At 51.7% G+C, this 22,655-nt stretch overlaps 2 protein-coding genes across 7 annotated transcripts in view; one reads left to right on the forward strand and one right to left on the reverse strand.

Moving 5' to 3' along the window:
- The window catches only part of GPLD1 (glycosylphosphatidylinositol specific phospholipase D1), a 63,103-nt gene extending 55,191 nt beyond the window's left edge, over positions 1-7,912 (reverse strand). For 2 of the 5 annotated variants that reach the window (XM_008262505.4, XM_008262501.4), the window contains exons 1-2: positions 4,110-4,249; positions 3,668-3,960 (exon numbers count right to left, since the gene is read on the reverse strand). In XM_008262505.4, coding sequence (XP_008260727.2) covers positions 3,668-3,764 — 97 coding nt within the window. In that variant the 5' untranslated portion in view covers positions 3,765-3,960; positions 4,110-4,249. Of the gene's footprint in view, positions 1-3,667; positions 3,961-4,109; positions 4,251-7,090; positions 7,232-7,427 lie in introns of those variants that run through there. The other 3 variants (XM_008262504.4, XM_051855000.2, XM_008262506.4) reach the window with 3 other exon arrangements.
- A 5-nt stretch (positions 7,913-7,917) lies between these two features.
- The window catches only part of ALDH5A1 (aldehyde dehydrogenase 5 family member A1), a 33,187-nt gene continuing 18,449 nt past the window's right edge, over positions 7,918-22,655 (forward strand). For both annotated transcript variants that reach the window (XM_002714157.5, XM_070074332.1), the window contains exons 1-5: positions 7,918-8,373; positions 14,361-14,444; positions 15,046-15,216; positions 16,614-16,730; positions 19,213-19,356. In XM_002714157.5, the coding sequence (XP_002714203.2) occupies positions 8,059-8,373; positions 14,361-14,444; positions 15,046-15,216; positions 16,614-16,730; positions 19,213-19,356 (831 nt within the window). In that variant the 5' untranslated portion in view covers positions 7,918-8,058. The remainder of the gene's footprint in view (positions 8,374-14,360; positions 14,445-15,045; positions 15,217-16,613; positions 16,731-19,212; positions 19,357-22,655) is intronic.

The following is a 22,655-nucleotide window of genomic DNA, read 5'->3' on the forward strand; positions in this document are numbered from 1 at the left end:
AGAGACCACTTTCAAAGGGAGATGGTTTTACAGTCGTAACTGTCCAACAGGTGGGGAGTGAGTCTACACTTGGAACTTTTATTAGGCAAAATGAGAGGTCTACAGTATTTGTTGTGACAATCCACACACACTGCCAATGTGCACAGTGATTTCAGCTTTCTGAATCAGTCTGTGACCCGAGTCTGACCCTGTAAGTCATTTCACCCACTCGAGGCTTCAGTTCTCTCCTGTGCAAAATTAAGCAACAGGTTTTGTATGTATTTGCTGCTGTTCAACAAACCTGTCAGTGACTAGCATGGTGGTGGACACAAGGGATTCTAGAAACAAACTTATCACCATGTTGCCTCAGAACTGAGGGAGATAAACCCAAGCAGAAATTACAGGCAAGGCCTAAGCCATGATTAAACCAATGAACCCCAAAAGTTTTGTCAACACTGGAACACTCTGGAAGGTCAAGACCACCTCAGAAGGCCCCCCTCTCCACTGATAGCTGCCCCCTCCCAGCCCTCAGAGGCCAAGAGGGAGACTTCTGCTCCTCAGGATATTCAAAAGGGTGCCTCATCTCTCCTGTAAATAACAAATTTTAAGTTCACAAGACAAAGACATAGAGCCCGCTACTGAAATAAGCATTGCTATGAGCAACAGTCAGTCCACACGTGGAGTCTACATACTGGACTCCAGTGATGTCCACACCCAACCACTGGGAGGGGCCGCTCCAGCTCACGAAGACACCAACCTTCCACTCAGTATTTCAAAGATCTAAATGTTGGAGTTCTCAGGTGTTTTTAATAGATCAAAATCAGATTCTTTGGACATTTCCTTTAATTACATTCACATACACATGGTTATGGAGAAGTTCATAGGTAATATAAAAAAGCTATGCATGGATTTCAAAATACTTTGCACCAAAATAAACATTTTTAACGTCCGTTTTTCCATGAACTCGGAGGTACCTTCATATAGGTTTCAGTAAATATTTGTTAGAACCTTTATTTGGTACCTATTGAAAAAAGACAATCAACTATCTGGTTTTATTAAAACTTAGGTGGCATCTTTAAGCTCTCACGATTAAAAAAGTTGACTATTTCCATTTATGTTTCTCTTCAACTTCTATAGTTTCACCAATTCCACAGAGCTTACAGCTGGAAGACGCTAGAATCCCATCAGCAGTTCAACCCCTTCACTTCGTGAAGAATTGAGATACAGTAAATCACTCACACATCTGTCAACAGCACAGCTGGGTCTGATTCCCTTTCAACACGGGAACCGGCTGTCAGCACAAGTAGTTCTAAGCCAGGCCGCCTCACAAGGCAGCTGGGATCTCTCTAGCATCATTTTCCCTCACCAGCACAATGAAAGAACTGGGGGCCAGTGCTACAGTGCAGCAGGTAAAGCCACTGCAGTGCCGCCATCTCATAATAGTCGCTGGTTTAAGTCCCGGCTGCTCCACTAGTGAGCCAGCTGCCTGATGATGTACCTGGAAAATCAAAAGATGGCCCAAGTCCTTGGGCCCCTGCACCCATGTCAGAGACCCAGAAGAAGCTCCTGGCTTCGGATTGGCCCAGCTCTGGCCCTTGCTGCCATTTGGGGGAGTGAACGGGCTACTCTGCTTCCAATCCAGATCCCTGCTAATGTGCCTGGGAGGGCAGCGGAGGATGGCCTGGGGACTTGGGTCTCTGCACTCATGTGGGAGACACCTGCCACCCATGTGAGAGACCCAGAAGGAGCTCTGGCCTCCTGGCTTCAGCCTGGACCAGCCCTGGCCATTGCAGCCATTTGGGAAATGAACAAGTGGATTGAGTAGTAGCTTATTATATTAAATTGGTTTACTTTGCACGTGTCCAAACAGGAAAGAGAACCTCGATAAATTATTGTGTAACCTTAAAGTTACTAATATACTTGATTTAAGGACCAAATTCTTTGGCTCAAGAGGGTAAAGCTTAAATGTTCTCACCACAACTGCAAAAAAGTCATTACGTAATGGGTACACAGGATTAGCATTGATACATTAGCTTGATTGTGGTCAGCATTTCACAATGTGTATACAAACATCATGTATTTATGCCATTTTGACTTGTCAATTGTACCTCTATAAAGTTGAAAAAAATTTAAAAACCTACTGTTTCCATCCACTTCAACAGAGGCCTCTGCTTTGGCCCTGGGGTCAGTGGCACAGACCTGTCCCCTCTGTCTTCCTCTCCTCCCATCACCATGGGCACCGCCAATGCAAACCGCCCCCCTCTCCGACCTCCCTGAAGCAAGGACCTTTCCAGTTTGAGTCGGGCACCCACCCCCACGGCCACACACGCCCCTTGGTGTGGAGAGGCCTATCCTTGGAAATAGGAGAAAGTAGGTTTCTCCTTTCTACTGTTGTACCTGAGTGAGTACAAACAGAGGAGCACCAAGAGGGGGCGGGAGATGGGAGGGGTGTGAGTGGGAGGGAAATTATGGGACGGGGGGAGCCATTGTAATCCATAAACTGTACTTTGGAAATTTATATTTACTAAATAAAAGTTAAAAAAAAATTGATGGTTGGCTGGCGCCATGGCTCACTAGGCTAATCCTCCGCCTGCGGCGTCGACACTCCGGGTTCTAGTCACGGTCGGGGTGCCAGATTCTGTCCCGGTTGCTCCTCTTCCAGTCCAGCACTCTGCTGTGGCCCGGGAGTGCAGTGGAGGATGGCCCAGGTCCTTGGGCCCTGCACCCACATGGGAGACCAGAAGGAAGCACCTGGCTCCTGGCTTCGGATCAGCACAGTGGGCTGGCCACAGTGGCCATTTGGGGGGGTGAACCAGTGGAAGGAAGACCTTTGTCTCTCTCAACTCTGCATATCAAAAAATAAATAAAAATTTGATGATCCTTTATTCCCGGCAGTAGAGAGCGGGCTGATGCCCTAAAGAACCCTCGACCCTGAAGCCCAAAGCAACAAGGCAAAAACCACAGAGACGGGAAGGGAACTAGTTGCTAAGATGTGGCCGGGGAATACATGGTTACCGGGGCCAAGCTAACCTAAAGCCTACACAAAACTAATATTAATTATAATCTTAACACCAGCTACGGTTTTAACTATTTGTTATAATCGTGACATGAACCCAGGTGTAGTCGATCTGTTTTAAGCTGGAGCCATCGTGCCAGGGGGTTTCTAGGCTTTGCCAAGTATGATGCAGTTTGCAAATGTGATGTAGTGGACTGCTATTGTCTGAGTGTTTTAAATCATAGTTTCAGACCAGGATCGGGGGGGAGGGGAGGGGAGTAGCTTTCTCAAGATGGAGTCTCAGGTGCTCCAAAATGGAGTCTCTCCTGCCAAGGTGTCACTTCACTACCCATATCCCAGCCCTTCCTCTCCCCAGCCTGTCAGCTCTGCTCTGCTACAACCTCTACTCTACCAAGCTCCTCGGCCACCCTCCCCGCCCAGAAACACACTCAGGACCTAGCACCCTGAGGGGACCCCCTCAACTCTCTCGCTTATCTGCCCCTCCACCAGCCCTAACCAGCAGCCCCCCATTCCTGGCTGATTCCCAACACCACTGTTCCCACGCCCCACCATCAGGCTGCTCTGTGCACCCAGGGCACTGGTATCAAAAACGCGACAGGTTTTCAAACCTCTGCCTTCCCGTGTTTGGGCAGATTTCTTGTCCTCTCAGTAACCCGAGGCCCCCGTACTCACCGATTTCTACGTGTGTTGAAAGGCCACACGGCGAGCCTGGGGAGCAGAGGGACACCAGCACCACCAGCAGACCAGGCCACAGCCGGACAGCAGCCATGCTCACTCCCTCGGACGCCTGGGGGACGTGCGGATGCGCGGAGCTGTGCTGGCACCGAGAACCCAGACACTGCTTTCCCCGGATACAGGTCACCGGCGTGGGACACCGAACCTCATTTCAAAATATCATCGTTTTCCAATGAAGTCAACTGGCCAGCTTCTGTTTAGCCTCACCAGAACAAACAAACTCTGTCCTCCTGGGAGGGGAAAAAAAACAATCAACTGAGACCTCTAGCTGGAAGCCTGGCGTTTTCTGATCGCCATGTCCCTTGCCCACAGGAAATCTAAATGCAGATACAAGCAAGGTTTCTCTACATTTATTTTGTTTTCTCAAGTACAGGCTCACCTGTGCACGCTGATAGGCAGCATATCAAGCCTCGGCCTCCCAAGGGCGGATGTCTCAAGTCCTTTCCACACACTTCCCAGCCGCCCTGCTGCCTCCGCCTCCCAAGTGGAGTGTTGGGAAAGCTTTTATGGTGATCAGCTGGCACCGGCTCCGCTTTTCCGTGTTTGGCAACAGATAGCAACACTTGGATGGGATTACACAAGAGCTGCTACTCCTGGCCTGCTACCTGGGCTGAGCTAACAAGGGCCTTGCCACCTGGACCTGGTGTAAGGGCTCAGGTCTGCAGCCCAGGCAGGTCCGGAGGCCCCTTGGGAGGGGCGGGGGTGGGGCTGATCAGGGCTGAGAAGCAGGGGTTTGGGAAAAGCTAGGTTCAGGATATACCTGTCATGAAACAGCCAATCCAGAGTGCTAAATCCACGGCAGAAAACTAGGCTAAGCTATGCATGGAAAGGATGGTGACCACACAGCCTCACGTTCTACATTAAAAAGAAGGGAGCTTTTGAACACGTGGGAGGAAGTGGTATTGACCCTCAGGTGAGCCAAGTGGAAGGCCGCAGCAAAGGGGGTGATTGGAGACAGCTGCTGGCTAACAATCCAGTGGTAACCTCGTCGTGGCCAGCTGCGAGGCCCCAGGAAACAGATCCCGCGGCTGCCCCAACCTGGAAGGCATCGGCCCCGGCTGCTTCTGAATACCTTCAGGCCAGAGGCTACGAGCGGAGGTGTTTTGTTTGGCTAACACGGTGTTTTATAAAGTAGGCCAACTTGGTTAATTGAGGAAATTCACATAGAAATCGAGCTTTCTTGCTCTCTTTAAAAAGAGAGAGAGAGAGAGAGAGAACTAGCTTCCAGAACTGACTGCCCCACATGCCATGACAGGAGCCAGCAGCCCCACAGAGTGTGCCCTCCTGGCCTGCTGGGATGTGCAGGCTTCCAGGCCCTTCCGCCTGCCAAGGCCTTTGGGTCTCCTCCTCTCAGCTACACCTTCGGAAGCCTGCAGGGCAGGTGGTGGCAATAGCAAGTTGGTGGCAATTAAAAATGTTCAACTCAGAACACCCACGAATCGTGAACCAATGGTAATAGTAGAAGAGGTGCCAAGGCAAAAATAACAACAATAATGCCACTTGGAAACCAGCTAGAATAAAACCAATCCATCCAAAAAAAAAGCAGCGAAGACAGAAATCCTAAATTTCTCCTTACGCATTAAGTCCAGCATGACTTCATGTTATCCGAGTCATAGGACAGGTGTGATGTTTGAGTGTGGGCTTTATGTAACAACACTACTTGATTTTCTCTGTAGTTTATATTTTGTAACCAAGAAAACATCAAAGATATGATTTAAAGGATTAAAATACAGCTTGTGACATTGAGAAACTTTGACAGGTGATATGCTTTGCTTTCTACCCCACACCTCCTCTCCTAATGCAGGTAGCTTTGCTACGAGATAATGTTTAGCCTTTAAAGATCATCTGCACATACAGACGTAAGCTGAGAGGTAAACACGTGGCCGCTTCCAGGAGGTGGGGGGGAGGGGATACGGGCTTGAGCGCCAGAGAGCCATGAGCTTCCCTTGGATCCAAGTCCCGGGACCTGCTTTCTATCTCAGTGACGTTGTGTAAGTTACTGAAACCTCTGCGTCTGTCTCTTCATCTGGGACGCCACTATACAACCTGCAGTGACGACACTACCTACCTTAGATGGATAAGTACATCCAAAGAGCTGAACACAGAGAGCCTGGCACACAGTCAGTGCTCATTATATGTTGGTGCTTATCATTCAATAGACATCTTCTAGGGTGGATACCCACATCCTTTTATCAGAGAGCCTGGGTTCCGTATGCTGGTACATACCCACTAATACAGACCCTGAGAGGTAGCAGGTGACGTTCGAGAACTCAAGCTGATACCCACATGGGAAACCTGCATGGAGCTCCTAGCTCCCAGCTTCAACCAAACCCTGGATGTTGGGGGCACAACAACTGATGAATCAACTGATAGGAGACCTTGGTCTATCTGCCTCTGTGGTCAGTAAAGTATGTACATACTACATACACACATACATACACACACACACTTGACCCATCCACCCCTAAAGAACTTTTAAAGTTTTCCCACTCCAAAAGATTCACAGCAGATTTCAACTAACTGACTGCCTCACTGAATTTTAAATAATCAACAGTCGGTATCACATGTTCCATAGCAACGTAGGGATGTGCGTAAAGCAAAAGTGGATGAAAAATGAAAGGTTACAGTGCAGGTCTCTTTGTGCAGATCAATGTGATACGTCTTTAATGTCCAGAAACGTTGGAGATAAAGCAGACAATTCCAGCTCACTCAGACACACACCCCACACGCTGCTGTCATCACAGGGTCGCAAGAACAGATGGGGTGAGGAAGGCAGGAATGTGGGGTGCCCAGGACGAGGGCAGACTAAAGAGAACGGAGGGGAAAGGCCCCCGTCACCGGGCAGTCTTGTCCTCCGTCCCTAGGGGTCAGGAGGTTTCTGAAGGCTTGCAGGGGACCACGTTGTAAATTTCCTAAGCCCCCAGGTCCTCCTGCCTCTGTGGGTCCCTTCCTTCATAAAACGCAGACACAGGACTCACACTTTACATCCGCACTGGTACCAAGGGCGATATCCCAATACTCTACCTAAGAGTTTGGGGTTGCGTTTTCCCTTCCGATTTTCAAAGAATTTAAACATTCTGGGCCCTGCGCGTCCTACCTGCTGGGCCTAACAGATGAGCCAGGTGGGAAGTGTGAAACAACCTGAACTCTCATTCTGGAACAAGACAGACGGCCTCCCTCCGCTGCAGAGACCTCAGCCGTAAGCTTTGCCATAGCGCTCCCCCTGCAGGCAAGTGCCCCTGAGCCGGGAGCGCCCACCTCGGGCCTCGCCGTCTCCCCCCTTGGCTTCAACGGAACGCAGAACCAGACAGCAAATCCACACCAAAAAGACTAACTCCTGCTGTTACCACTGCTACCCACCAGATAGGACCGGCCCCAAAGCTGAGCGGCTCGGACTCAGCACAAGACGCTGCCAAGTGGGAAATCACTGCTTCGGCGTTTTTGCAAAGATGTCGTAGAAACAGAGGACGGGCTCCGGCGCTCGGAGAAGCCAGCAGGGCACTCTCGGCTCCGGGACTGCGAGCTACGGCTGACCAGGGCATGGGGCTGGGCTTCCGACGCAGGCGCTCAGCGTTCGCTTCCATCCCCCTGGTCCTGGAAGCCGCCTCGCTGCTTCCCGAGTGGTAGCCGCGGTCTAGCTGTCGGACGCACGGGGGACGTGGCGCAGTGGTCATCACAGAACGCTCGAGCCTCATACCTGGGTGGACTCCGCTTGGACAAAACGTTCCGGTTACTCCAGGCTCGACCGCGGCCGGCCGGTCCGACTGTGAACACGCACGGTACGGAACGGAACGCAGACACTGCGCTGAGCATCCAGACTCATGGCGCAGCAGCCTCGGGGGGCAGGAATGGCTCCATTTTGCACGTGCGAGGACTGAGGCTAAGTGATCCGCCGAGGGGCCCGCAGCTTGCAGGCACCGGGGTCTGAGTTCGGATCCGGAATGTGTCTCCAAGGGCGCCTCTATTCATTAGTACCGCCCGGCCCCCAGACTTATGGAGAGGACCAGACACATGCCCAGAAGCGCGCCGGCCGCCCTGGCGCCTCGGGACGCCTCTGCCGGCCGCACACAGACCCTGCGGCCATCGGGCGCCCGGGAGTAGCTGCCGCCCAAGAAGCACCCGACGGGGCACCGGGGATCGAGGTGCACCTTGCAAAGAGACTCCCCCACCCCGGCCCCAGCCTGCGCGTAGCGCTCCAGCTCGGCGGTGCAGCTCGCTAGGGGCGGGAAGAGGGCGCTGCTCAGCATCCCCGCCTCCCCGGCGCCCGCGCTCCCGGGCGCGCACCCGCCTGCCTGTCTCCTGCCGCCGTCACCGCCGCCGCCCGCACCATGGCGACCTGCTCCTGGCTGCGGTGCCGCTGGGCCCCGCGCCTCCGCCCCCGCGCCGGCTGCCGGCGGCCCGTAGCCAGTTTGGTCCAGCTCCGCTGCTACGCCCGGGGGCTGGCCGGCCTCTCCGCCGGGCTGCTGCGTACCGACAGCTTCGTGGGCGGCCGCTGGCTCCCGGCCGCCGCCACCTTCCCGGTGCACGACCCTGCCAGCGGCGCCGCGCTGGGCTCGGTGGCCGACTGCGGGGTGCCCGAGGCCCGCGCCGCGGTGCGCGCCGCCTACGAAGCTTTCCGCAGCTGGAGGGGGGTCTCGGCCAAGGTGAGAGCGCGCGCCGGGGGAGCGGGCAAGGGCCGGCCGGGCCGGGAACTGAGAGAGCTTTGCCCCAAAGTGAAACCAGCCGCCTGATAGCCCTGTTCGCCCCAGTTCCCGGGGTACACAGTGCAGAAAGGAGGAGCCCCACGCAAGACAGGAGGCGATCGACACAGATGTTTGGAGCACGCCTTGGTGCCCAGCCTGTGCCGGGCGCCGGGGACACGGCCGGCCCTCAGCCTCCTGATGGGCACTGTCCAGCAGGGGGCGCAGTAGTGAGCTGAGTGTGAGCGTGTGCGCGTGTGCGCGTGCAGGCTGCGGTGGCCGGGGAAGCGAGCACGCGCAGCATGCGGTCCTCACGGGGGGGGGGGGGGGGGGGGGGACAAATCCTGGACTGTCCTCCAGGTTTTCCCCCACCTGAAAGGATAAAAGATGCCATTTACTGACAGCGAATGCTAGAGAATTGGGGCGGTTGTAGGCGCCATCAGAGAGGGAGGATAGAGTAAGAATAAAACTATGGAAGACATTTTCTTCCTCATTTATTTTTTTTTTTATTTGACAGGCAGAGTGGACAGTGAGAGAGAGAGACAGAGAGAAAGGTCTTCCTTTGCCGTTGGTTCACCCTCCAATGGCCGCCGTGGCCGGCACACTGCACTGATCCGATGGCAGGAGCCAGGAGCCAGGTGCTTTTCCTGGTCTCCCATGGGGTGCAGGGCCCAAGCACCTGGGCCATCCTCCACTGCACTCCCTGGCCACAGCAGAGAGCTGGCCTGGAAGAGGGGCAACCGGGACAGAATCCGGCGCCCCGACCAGGACTAGAACCCGGTGTGCCGGCGCCGCTAGGCGGAGGATTAGCCTAGTGAGCCGCGGCGCCGGCCTTTCTCATTTATTATTATAATACCTAGAGTCAACCCAGTGAAATCCTTTCCTGCCCTACCCGTCAAAGCCCTCCATCTAAAGGACAAGACCCAGAGTCCTGGCCTCCCTTCACCCCTCAGCTGTTGAGGGAGCACCTGCCCGTGTGCCCTGCCCTGTTGGGGGTGCCTGGGATACATCAGTTTGGACAGTGAAGATTCTGCCCTTTGGGAGCTCACGTGGGGCTGGGGGACAGAGCAGAGATCCGAACTACAAACATGTGCGCAGTACCTAAGCAAATCGGTGTCAGAGGGATGGATGCCAAGAAGACGGGAAGAAGTAGAAACTAGCGGAGAAGGTGGGCCCGCAGGGAAGCGGCCAGGTGCGGCATAAAGGGCATGGTTGGGTGCTTACTCAGCTAGGACTGCCGCCACAGTCCTGCAGGCTGCTGTGGCTCCAGCTGTCACTGTTCCGCATGTCTGGAGGCTGCAACATCTGGAGCCGGCCGGGTCAGGCCGAAGCTGGGAGTCGGGAACTCAGGGTAGGTCTCCCACATGGGTGCCAGAGGCCCAACTACTTGAGCTGTCACCTGCTGCCTCCCAGCATGCACTCGGCCAGAAGCTGGAGAGGCAGAACTTGAACCCAGTCACTCTGATAAGGGTAAGGAGCTTCTTAACCCTGTGCCAATGCCCAGCCCTTTAATCGTCTTTTCTTGTGAAGATAGTTGTATTGGATTAGTGCACCCCAAATGACCTCATTTGAATTTAATTACCTCTTTTTAAATATTTATTTATTTGAAAGAGTTGAAAGAGAGGTCTCTCATCCGCTGGTTTGTTCCCCAAATGGCCGCAATGGCCAGCGCTGAGCTGATCCAAAACCAAGAGCCATGAGCTTCTTTTTGGGCCACCCTCTGCTGCTTCCCCCGGCGCATTAGCAGGGAGCTGGATCAGAAGTAGAGCAGCCAGGACTCGAACTGGGGCCCATATGGGATGCTGGCAGTATAGACTGGGGCTTTAACTTGCTGTGCCACAGCACCGACCCCTTAATTACCTCTTTTAAGAACCTTTTATTAAAAAACTTTTATTTAGTAAATATAAATTTCCAAAGTACATCTTATGTATTACAATGGCTTTCCTCCCCCCATAACTTCCCTCCCACCCGCACCCCTTTCCTCTCCCGCTCCCTCTCCCCTTCCATTCACATCAAGATTTCATTTTCAATTATCTTTATATACAGAAGATCGATTTAGTATATATTAAGTAAAGATTTCATCAATTTGCACCCACACAGAACCACAAAGTGTGAAGTACTGTTTCAGTATTAGTTATAGCATTAATTCACATTGGACAACACATTAAGGACAGAGATCCTACATGAGGAGTAAGTACACAGTGACTCCTGGTGTTGACTTAACAATTTGACACTCTTGTTTATGGTGTCAGTAATCTCCCTAGGCTCTAGTCATGAGTTGCCAAGGCTATGGAAGCCTTTTGAATTTGCCGACTTCGATCTTATTCTGACAGGGTCATAGTCAAAGTGGAAGTTCTCTCCTCCCTTAAGAGAAAGGTACCTCTTTCTTTGATGGCCCCATTCTTTCCACTGGGATCTCACTCACAGGGATCTTTCATTTAGTTGTTGTTGTTGTTGTTTTGCCAGAGTGTCTTGGCCTTCCATGCCTAAAATACTCTCATGGGCTTCTCAGCCAGATCCGAATGCCTTAAGGGCTGATTCTGAGGCCAGAGTTCTGTTTAGGACATCTGCCATTCTATGAGTCTGCTGTGTATCCCACTTCCCATGTTGGATTGTTCTCTCCCTTTTTTATTCTATCAGTTAGTATTAGCAGACACTAGTCTTGTTTGTGTGATCCCTTTGACTCTTAGACCTATTAGTGTGATCAATTGTGAACTGAAATTGATCACTTGGACTAGTGAGATGGCATTGGTACATGCCGCCTTGATGGGATTGTATTGGGATCCCCTGGCATGATTCTAACTCCACCATTTGGGGCAAGTCCAATTGAGCATGTCCCACATTGTACATCTCCCTCTCTTATTCCCACTCTTATAATTAACAGGGATCACTTTTCAGTTAAATTTAAACACCTAAGAATAACTGTGTGTTAATTACAGAGTTCAACCAATAGTATTAATTAGAACAAAAAAAATTAGTAAGAACCTTTCTACAAATACAGTCACATTCTGAAGTTCTGGGGGTTCTTGGGTTGGGGGCACCAGCAGGCCCTATCAGGGTAGGCCTCATTGACAATAACGTTCCAACCTCAACAGCCTAACTTCATCCCTTTGCCAGGCACAGTGACACAGTCACGGTGCAGCGGTCAGGGCGTGGTCATCTTTGAAGGCCATTACTGCCCCCTCCACGGCTAAGTACCACCCTTGGTACTGCTCATGTGCTTTGTGGAGTCCTTTCAATGGCCCTAGGAAGTAGATTTCTGATTCATGCTGTGGCAGGGGCGCAGAGTGGAACTGGCAGAGGGAGGCCTGCTGGTCACCCTCCAGCCTTCCCTGCTGGCCACACCAGGGAGCTGGGTGGGGGGTGCGTAACTCTGTCGCTGTCCACCTCTGTGAACCCTGAGTGTCATGCAGATCCACAGCCCTCAGCCAGGCTGCGCAGGGTGTGAAAGGGGTACACGTTCAGCAGAAGCCGTCCTTGGAAGTGGGCTCTTTCCCGCACTGCTCCTGTGTGCTCTGATCCCGTCTGGTGACACTGGGCAGTGCGGCTCCCGGGCAGCCCCGTGGCCCTGCAGGGAACCCACGGCCGCTCTGCAGTGCTAGTGCTCCTGAGCTGGGACACACAGGAGGGCGGCTGCCTTCAGGGCGTTTTCCACGTATGATATATTTTTTAAAAATTTATTTATTTGAAAGGCAGAGATATAAATAGAGGAGAGAGAGTAACAGAGAGGAAGGTCTTCCACCTGCTGGTTCACTCCCCAAATAGGCACAACAGCTGGGGCTGGGCCAGGCTGAAGCCAGGAGCCAGGAGCTTCTTCCAGGTCTCCCACGTGGGTGCAGGGACCCAAGCACTTGGGTCATCCTCTGCTGCTTTCCCAGGTGCATTAGCAGGGAGCTGGATGGGAGGTGGAGCAGCTGGGACTTGAACCGGCACTCTTATGGGATGCCCGCACTGCAGGCAAAGGCTTAACCCACTGTGCCACAGCCCCGGCCCCACTTAGGATTTCCCTCTTGCGATGGGTTTATCAGGACGTTACCCCATTGTCAGTCGGAGCCTCTATCTGAGTTTCCTACAGCACAGTATAAAACGCTGCAAACTTGGTGGCTGAAGCAACAGAAATGATTGTCTCAGATCAGGAGGCTAAACCCGCAACGGAAAGCCTCAGCCTGAGGCCGTGAGGGCAGGTTCTTGCTTGTGAACACGTCTTCTCCGGGTGTCTCCTCACATTGTCTTCCCTCGCTGCACGCATCTGTCTCTGTCGAAGTTTCTTTATAGGACAAGTCTGCTCTCAGAAGCCCAACTTGTACTTTGCATACTCGGGCAATTTCCCGCTTCCCCTGATGTCTGTCTCTGTCGAAATTTCTTTATGGGACAAGTCTATGCTTTCAGAAGCCCAACTTGTACTTTGCATACTCGGGCGATTTCCGGCTTCCTCTGGTGTCTGTGTTCAGCTGGGACCTTGTGTTGCCTGCGCAGGCAGAATCTACTGCTGCTTCTCACAGATCCCACGCTGTCTCATGGTTCTCTCTCCTTTCTCAGGCTCAGTGTGGAGCAGACCCTGTGTGCACACGTGAGGGGGTCTTCAAAAGTTCACAGAAAATGTGTATTAGGAAAAACCTGCAAGTTTTCAAATTTGGGGGCACCAAAACAGACTTATCTTTTAATTCTAGTTTTCCTTGGAAGTCCTCTGGCATTTATTTCTCTGGATTCCAGTGTTTCCTCTCGCGTGCAGGATAACCTGCAGGACACTGGGCTGTGATTGTCGGATTCTTCTCTGACAGTGCACTGAGCAGGGGTAAACAGGTGTACTTACTGGAGGAATATTGCTTTAAGAGAAGCTGGTGCCTACCATAAGAAGCTACATGGATTTAAAACAATTTTAGTGGGACCAGTGCTGTGCCATAATGAGTTAAGGTTGCCTTGCAATGCGGGCATCCCACACGGGTGCCTGTTTGAGTCTCGGCTGCTCCACTTCTGATCCAGCTCCCTGCTAATGCACCTAGGAAAGCAGTAGAAGATGGCCCAAGTGGCACCCATGTGGGAGACCCAGAAGAAGCCCCTTGGTCCTGACTTTGCCATGGCCCAGCCCTAGCCCCATTTGGGGAGTGGGCCTGCAAATGGAAGACCTCTCTATATATTTCTCTCTCTCTCTCTCTCTCTCTCTTTCTCTCTCTCCCCATCTCTGCCTTTCAAATAAGTCTTAAAAAAATGTTTGGCACCAAAATAAACATATTTTAATTACATTTTTCCACGAACATGTAGAAGCAGCTTTGTGCATAAATATATAGGAAGCCATTTACTGTGACATTGCCCCACAGGACAACAGGGGCTGAGAGGTCCCACAGGCTGCTGTCTGCAAGCAGCCCAGGAGAGCTGGAGGTGGAGGAGCCCTAGTCCACGTCTGTAAGCCCCAGAGCCAGGGGTGCCAGTGTCTGAGGCCTGAGGTTCAAGGTCGGAAGAGATGGGCATTCCAGCTCGCATACGGGGCAAATTCGCCCTTCCTCAGCCTTGTCGCTCTATTCAGGCCCTCAGCGGATTGGCTGAAGCCTACACACGTGGCTGAGGGCGGATCTGTCTTGCTCAGCCCCCTGGTTCAAAGGTGGGTCTCCCAGAAGCACCGTCACACACACACACCCAGAAGTGATGTTTGGTGAGCTCTCTGGGCATCCCGTCGCTCAGGGGTGGGGAATCTCATTTCTGCCAAGAGTCCCTTGGATATTTACAACGTCATTCCCGGGCCATACAAAATGATCAAGGTAAAATTTTGCCTGCTATAGATCATAAGTTTTGAGTAGCACCTGTGGCTGCCTTGGCAATGACCCCTGTGCTTTGTCAGTTACCCTGAGCCCTGAGCCAAGAACGGGACCACAGGGCGAGTAAGGTAGCAGGCTGCAGCTGGCCAGCCCTCCCCGTCTATGCTTTATTGCCCATCTGCCTGCCTTCTTTTTCAGGAGAGGAGTGCGCTCCTTCGGAACTGGTACGATTTAATGATACAAAATAAGGACGACCTTGCCAAAGTCATCACCGCTGAGAGCGTAAGTGTAAGGTCCCGGCTGGCACCCCTGAGAGCCGCTGAGAGCCGCCCTTCCTTGTCCTGCGATCTGACACCAGTCACTGGTGCCAGGCACTCACGTTCTCCGAAGTTTGATGTTCTAGTTAATCCTTTAGTAACATGCAAACATAGATCGCATCTGGAACCGCAGGAACACTGCTTTTTCATCGTTTTTTTTTTCCCACAGGTGCTTTTTTTTTTTTTTAAATGTTGCTCTTGTGATTTTTTTTTAAATGTATCAATTATTCCTCGACCGGTGTAAGAAATTATTTGACACCATGGTCACCTTTGGGAGAGATCAGAAGGAAGGGAAAACAACTAGAAGACGCAGGTGTAGACATCGCCTCCCGATTTGTGAACATACTGCGAGTGCACAAGACACCTGTGGCACCGGTGGCACAGCCACGCTGTCTCTTGATTCTGCCTTCCTAGTCCCACGTCCAAGTTAGAAACTGCCCAGCAGCCCCGTGGGTTTTGCCACGGGAGACTTTGCACGTCTCCTTGCAGCCGTGAGCGCTGCAGAGCCCAGCCCAGCCCGGCTTCTAGCGGTAGATGGTAATAACGCATTTTTTGCTTTCACGTAGGGGAAGCCACTGAAGGAGGCACAGGGAGAAATTCTCTACTCAGCCCATTTCCTGGAGTGGTTTTCCGAGGAAGCCCGGCGCATTTACGGTGACATCATCGCTACTCCCACCAAGGGGAGGCGGGCCCTGGTCCTCAAGCAGCCCATAGGTGTGGCCGCGGTCATCACACCGGTACGTGCATGGCAGGAGCTTCGAGATCCCAGGGTAGGAGGTTGTATAGACAGGCAGGACCAACGTCTTCGTCGTGGGCAGGTGTGCTCATCCTGTTAGGCTTGTCACCTGTCCTGGGTTTCCTGGTCCCTCTCGGGAGCTGTCTGAGACAGTGCTGGGTGTGGCGTGGTGAGTGGGCATTCGTGTTTGCTGGAGCCCTGGAGGCAGGTGGCCCCCAGAAGCAAGCCAGGGGCTTTTGTGACTTGGCACAGGGGCCTCTTCCCAGGCCTGCCCAGCACCACTGAAAAGATCTGATATTTATCATTTTTCAAAAGACTTCAGATATGAGGATGCGGTTTTTTTTTTAATTGCATCATAGTTTAGGGAAAAATTTATCCTTAATTTATGTTTCGCAGCAGCTGCAAACGCATTGGTCACTGGGCCAGCTTCTAGAAGTCGAAAGGCTGAGAAATAAGACGTTGGATGTGCCTGCACGGGGCTGCAGTGTACTTGTGGGCACCCAGTGTCTCAGTGACCGGCACTCCTGGGCCCACCTTTGCCAGGTCCCATCTCTGCCGGCGGAGCTCAAGGCCATGGGCTCAAGGCCATGCTTCCTACTGTGCGTCCTAACAGGTGGAATCCATGCCCCTTTCCCCCCACACACACACTGCCTAGACTTGCTGGTTTGGACTCAAAATTCACTGTTTACGGGTTGTGTGGCCTCCGGCACATGATTTCATTGTGCCATCTCCATTCCCCCAAACCTGTAATTGAGGATAATACGAACCTTGCTGAATTGTGAGAACCATTTAGTTATAATTTTAAGGCAAAAGATTTATACGATCTGGAGAGAAACCAGAGTATTTGTTATAATTTTTAACATGCTTAGAACAATGTATGACACAGAACAAGCGCTATACAAGTGTTTGTGGAAGAAAGATAAAATACTGCTGTGACAGATACGCAGGTGCCTACAGATAACGGTAAACATGGACATAGAAGGAAGTTCTCCGTCGTCTGCTATTTCTTGTCTTTGCTAATGTTTCCTCCCAGGAGCCCACTGTGGACCTCCTGTCCACGTCAGCTCTCACAACACGACTGCAAGGTTCAGTAGTTGTGGTGGTAGCCACACCTCCCACAAAACCTAAAACACTCTCTGGCTCTTTACAAAAACTCTCTGGCTGACCCTTGTTCTAAGGATTCTGCACCGTGTTTGCCCCAAACATGTTTCCTGTCATTATGGGCCTTTATCTCCCCAGTTCCGCCACCTGGCAGGGGCAGGTGTTGTGAGAGCTCACCTGTTCAGTGGAGCCCAGGTTATGCAAGGTGGGGGTTGTTGACTGACTTTTTGACCTGCCACCCTGGGGACCAGTGAGGCGGTCCTTCCCTTACACGCTTCCTCTCTCTTCTGACCCCAGTGGAACTTCCCCAGCGCCATGATCACCCGCAAGGTGGGGGCCGCCCTGGCAGCTGGCTGCACCGTGGTGGTGAAACCTGCCGAGGACACGCCCTTCTCTGCCCTGGCCCTGGCCGAGGTGAGCCTCTCTCCCCTGTAGCTGCAGAGCCAACAAACTCCGTGATTTTTAATCCAAAGCAGAAACAGTTGTGGGACCTCCTTCTTGGCTGGCATCTCATGCTCCGTGGTGTTATGTTATAATCTTGCTCTATTTAGGGGGAAAAAATGAATGGGGGATTTTTAAAAAAAGATTTTATTTATTTTAGAGGCAGAGTTACAGACAGAGAGAGGGAAAGACAGAGAGAGAGAGATCTTCCACCCGCTGGTTCAGTCCCCAAATGGCTGCAACAGCCAGGGGTGGGCCAGGCCGAAGCCAGGAGCTTCTTGCAGGTCTCCCTCATGAGTGCAGGGACCCAAGTACTTGGCCCATTCTCTGCTGCTTCCCCAGCCCCTAGTTCTTGCTTTTGAAAAGACCTACATTTCTTTCCTTTATCAGTCAACTTTGTTTTTGTTTTTTGTTTGTTTTTTTTTGCCTGGACACTGGGGAGTGACTTTTTCCCTCTACTGTAAAGAATAGCCCTAAGGGCCGGCACCGTGGCTCAGCGGGTTAAATCCTCTGTCTGGAGCACTGACATCCCATATGGACACTGGTTCGAGTCCCGGCTGCTCCTCTTCCGATCCAGCTCTCTGCTATGGCCTGGGAAAGCAGCAGAAGATGGCCCAAGTGCTTGGGCCTCTGCACCCACATGGGAGACTCAGAGGAAGCCCCTGGCTCCTGGCTTCACATCAGCCCATCTCTGGCCATTGTGGCCATTTCAGGGGTGAACCAGCAGATGGAAGACCTTTTTCTCTCCCTCCCTCTACGTCTGTAACACTGTCTCTCAAATAAATAAAATCTATAAGATAAAAATAGGCCTCGCAATAGAACCGGAACAACTACTTTGTGATGACTGCTTTGGCTAATGCGACAGAGATGAACCTGTTCAATGTGTATTTTTACATCTTGTTTTTTTTTTTAAATCTACAGAAAGTTCCCAGGATTTGCTCTTCAGCCTGGGTTTGGTTTTCCTCCTCAGGAAGTCTTGCATCATTGAATTGAACCCTTTGTGTCATTTGGTTTTGCGTTCTTCCCATCTCAGCTCAATGTTTGAAATGATCTTCCTTTTTGCCTCAATTTTTCCTTAAGGTTTTGTATGTTGTGTTTGTGCCTTTCTGAAGCGACTTTTTCCTTTTCTTTCTCTTTCCTGTGTCCCCTCACCTCTTTTCTAAACTTCTCTCACGCTGATGTGTTCTGTTCCTCTGTGTCTGGGCGCGATGCTCTCCCCAGCCCATCTCGTGTTGAGATACTGAGGTACAGCTTGGGCTTTGTTACCTGCAGGGATATGATTCTGCCTCTTACTTTAAACACTTTGTGCGGAACCTGGCCTCAGTGTTTTCCTGAGTGGTAGGCTGTTTCCATGGGAAGTCAGGTTTCCTGAGCCCTTGGAAGGAGGCTGGGGAGAGGCGGCTTCTCCCCTTCACTGGAGTTTCTCGAGCTTTCTTGTGTGGGGGAGGTGACTCGCCTGGAACACACATGGCCTGGCTCCACTCCCTCCCGGCGTTCCGCTGGGACAGCCTCGCCTCCCACTTGCAGCCGCTCTTGTTTGTGCTGTTAGTTGGGTGCTGGCACACCTGTGGGCTGTTTGGCGTTCTCTGTTATCAGGTCCTTGAACACCTGTGGGCTCGGAGCAGGGGAGGGGGGTGGGGGGTGTGTGTGGGGGGTGTTTCTGTGTTATCAGCCCCATGTTACTGCCCTGCTTGCTGGCACACAGGTCCCATTCCTGTAGGGGGTGTAGGCCCACCCACTTGTGACTTGTGGTGGTGGAGGTACCTTGTCATCCGGTTGTGTCCATGTTTCTTATTAGCGTCTTGCAATTGTCACTGCTGTTTGGCTGTTTGGGGTTTGCTCTTTAATTGCTGTTTCTACGAGGAGGGGGACTCAAAGAGTGTGACCCCCGCCATCTTCAAGAATCCCCATCAGCTTTATGGAATGTGTGAATGGCATTCAGACATGAGCATCCCCCCAGGAAGGAGCTCTGGGTTCCAGCACAGGCAGCTAGGGGTGGCTGGCTGTGTCGCTCTCTGCTGGGTTCCATCTCCCACACCTCCCTTCTCTAGTCACTCTGGGAAGTGACCCTTGCAAAAGCTTTGCCCTGTTGCCCTGCGCATAGTAGGTGCTCACTAAATATTCTTTCAGGTCTACAGATCAATCGGATGACTGTTCTTGGAACCTCCTCCGACTCGTTTGGGAAAGAAATCCAATGTTTCCAATGTTTTGGTGATTTTTGCTTTTTTTTTTTTTTTTTTTTTTGAGCAGAAGGCGGCATTGGAACTCTAAGATATTTTAATGCTGTGCAACATCACATTGGCACTAATAAGAATCTTACTTTAGTTACAACTGTACTCTTACCCTGTCACCATTGATTGACATTTTCCCATCACATTGTGAACTAAACATCTGTTTCTCTTGTTTTTCTCAGTCTGGTGATTTGCGGCCGCGTGTTGGCTGTTTCTCTTTCTAGCTTGCAAACCAGGCGGGAATTCCTCCAGGCGTGTACAACGTCATTCCCTGCTCTCGGAATAAGGCCAAGGAAGTGGGGGAAGTTCTTTGCACCGACCCTCTGGTGTCCAAAATCTCCTTTACTGGCTCGACCGCCACGGGAAAGGTACGCAGCTAAGCCTCAACAAAAATCAACGTTGTCCTATAGTTCCTCTCCACACAGTAGAACACTGTCTCATCTCCCGCGCCAGTGTAGAACGATTCCTGGAGTGTTGAGTAACTGTCAGAGAAATGTCAGCTCATCTTCGAGTGACGTGTTGGGTGGTGTTCCCTAGGAGACATCACCTGGATTCCTGCCTGACCATACCAAGGGGGCTGGGCAGCGAGGGTCTCACTGTGTTCCCATTTTATTTTACTTAAGGTTTATTTATTTGATTTATTTGAAAGGCAGAGTTACACATACACACACACACACACAGAGAGAGAGAGAGAGAGAGAGACATCCATCTGCTGATTCACTCCCCAAATGGCCACAATGGCTGGGGCTGGGCCAGACCAAAATCAGGAGTCAGGAGCCTCATCTTGGGCTCCTGCATGGGTACAGGAGCCCAAGCTATCGAGGCAGCTTTCACTGCTTTCCCAGGCACATAAGCAGGGGGCTGTACTGGAAGTGGAGCAGCCGGGACTTGAACCAGTGCCCATGTGGGATGCTGGTGCTGCAGGCAGCAGCTTAACCCAGTACCCCACTGTACTGGCCCCTCTTTCCCCATTATTTGTTGTGCCTGAAGTTGCTGAAAAGCTGTTCATTGCATAGATATTTCTATAATACTGGACTGCGTATTTCATAACCTAGAATTAGTGCTTCTAGGAACACATGCTTGATGTTGAAATGGGTGTCAGAATTGAACAAAAATTTGTTTACTATAAAGATGCAGAAATTGGAAGGTCTGGTTTTTTGTCTTCAATGTTGAAAAGTTCTACCCTTAAAACTTGATTATGTTTCTGTGAGTAGATTTTTACTTATCTTTTTTTATGTTCAAAGAGGCGTGGGTGTTTAGGGTAGTGGTTAAGATGCCGCTTGGGATACTGGCGTGCCTGGGTTCTAGTTCCTGGCTCAGCTCTCTACTCCAGCTACCTGCTGATGCTCCCCTGAGAGGCACCAGGGATGGCTCACAGAGGCGTGGGTCCCTGCGTGTCAGGTGCCTAGCCCAGCCCCAGCAGGTATGTGGAGAGTGAACCAGCAGACGGGAGATAGCTATCTCTCTCTACCTTACCAATAAAATTAAATAAATATTTTTCAAAAATGTTCAGAATAGAAAAAGAACAAAACGCTTCTGTTTAAGGGGCTTCTCCCTGGATGGTACGCTTTTTTTCCTGGTAGCCTGCATATGTATGCACATACACACATACGAACATTTGCACGTAGGCATGTGCTAGACACGTGCATGGGCACACACAGCAGATGAAAGTAACACAAATCTCATCTAAAAGTCCGTGTGATGCTGGTCGCTTTTAGGAACCGTGGGAAGCAGGGAGGAGCGATGCCATGGTTGGAACTCCTCACCATTACCCTGGCTGCGTGCTATCGTCTCCTGCTTTGGAATCCTGCCACTGGCTTCTACCAAAATAGGCACCTTTAAGAGCCATAGATTGCCACGCCCCTACCCCCTACCCGGCAGACTAACCCAGAGGGCTTCAAAATGTGACCATGAAGGGTTTGCAGAAAAAGAGGGGCCGGCCAGGTGGAGAGTGTCAGGGCATCTTTGCCAGAGAAATTCCCAGGAGGCTGGGCCGGGACAGCCAGGCTGTCGTTGCCGACGCCTGGTTCCCTCCGCAGGTGCGTCACCTGACACGTCCAGGAAGCCATGGTGCACCTGCCCGCCGGGCCCAGCCTTGCCCCTGTTTACCCAGGACTGTGCTTTGCCTGGTGACTCAAAGGGACAAGGAATAAGCAGCCTGCCTGTCCCGGGCTTCTCCCAAGCTGATTGTCACCGAGAACTGGCGGCCTCACTCCTGCTCTGGGCTGCAGCTTCTTGCCTCTCAGCTGCAGGAAGCCAGTTCTGGAGGTGCCCACTCGCCCTCAGCCCCTTCTGACAGGCCCTGTCCAGTGTTTTACGGCACACGATGCCTCGCCTCTTCCCCAGCTGAGAACTGCGCCAAGAGTGGGCATCTGGCTTGAGGGAGAGAGGGTCCCGAGGCTGGCCAGTGGCCTGCCACAGCGGCCATGCATGGAGATGGGGGCCTGGCCAGCCACACTCTGTCTTGGGAAGCTGAGTGCCTGAGGATGTCATGAGGCAGAGCTGGAGCCAAAGTCAGGGCAAGCCCAGGTCACGGGGAAGAAGAGACTGAGCCGGTAGGGGGCGCTGTCCGAGGACCCAGAGCAAGTGAATGTGGGAGAACAGATGCCATGGAGAAGGCGAGATCAAGTGACCGGACAGTAAGGATCTATTTTACAGGGCAGCAAGTGCAGGAAAAGACAGTGGCAGATAACAGTTCTTAAAAATTCAAAATTGAGGGGCCGGAGCCATGGTGTAGCGTGTAAAAGCCACTTCCTGCAGTGCCGGCATCCCATATGAGTGCTGGTTCAAGTCCCAGCTGCTCCACTTCTGATCCAGCTCTCTGCTATGGCCTGGGAAAGCAGAAGAAGATGACTCAAGTCCTTGGGCCCTTACACCCCCATGGGAGACCCGGAAAAAGCTCCTGGCTCCTGGCTTCCGATTGGCGCAGCTCCGGCCATTGCGGCCATCTGGGGAGTTAACCAGCGGATGGGAGACCTCTCTCTCCCTGCCTCTGCCTCTCTGTAACTCTGCCTTTCAAATAAATAAATAATTCTTTTTTAAAAAAATTCAAAATTAAATAGCTATGTTGAGTCCAATGAAGACATATTTTTCATCTTAAAACGTGTACTCCTTAGTTGGATAATGACGTTGATGGAGAAGCTCACGGCTGCTACTTCATGCCTGGAATATTAACCTCTGGGCATACAGAGAAGTGCTGGCTTAGGCTCCACTTCCAGCCATGCTGAGTTTTTACCCAGAACCCCGTTACAAAACCTGTAACTTAGGAGGGTGGCTGTCCTAGAGCAAACCTGGCCTTGTGAATACTGTCTGTTCAACTTGAACTATCTCACATGGGCCCATCAGCAGCCACACCTGGACATCCCTGAGCAGCGTTCTTAGGCCTTGAATGCCTTATAGCTGTATACTGAGTCATCAGCTTTACCAGCTTACCCTGGAGGAATAATTGCAGTGTTGTTTTTAAAGGCAAGTAATTGAAAGCAATCTAAATGTCCAACAGCTAGGGGCTAGGTGAATACACTGTAGAACAGCCCATGCAAGAATGTTCTAGACACATGGGAGCCGGCATGAGAGGACCTTCACATTATAGTGTTACACTAAAGTAGCAAAGTATAAAATGTTATGAACATGTTGAAGTACTCCAGACATATGGTTAAGTGGGAAGAAA

The sequence above is a fragment of the Oryctolagus cuniculus genome, chromosome 5 (genome assembly GCF_964237555.1).
Source record: "Oryctolagus cuniculus chromosome 5, mOryCun1.1, whole genome shotgun sequence".
In the NCBI taxonomy this organism is placed as follows: Eukaryota; Metazoa; Chordata; class Mammalia; order Lagomorpha; family Leporidae; genus Oryctolagus; species Oryctolagus cuniculus.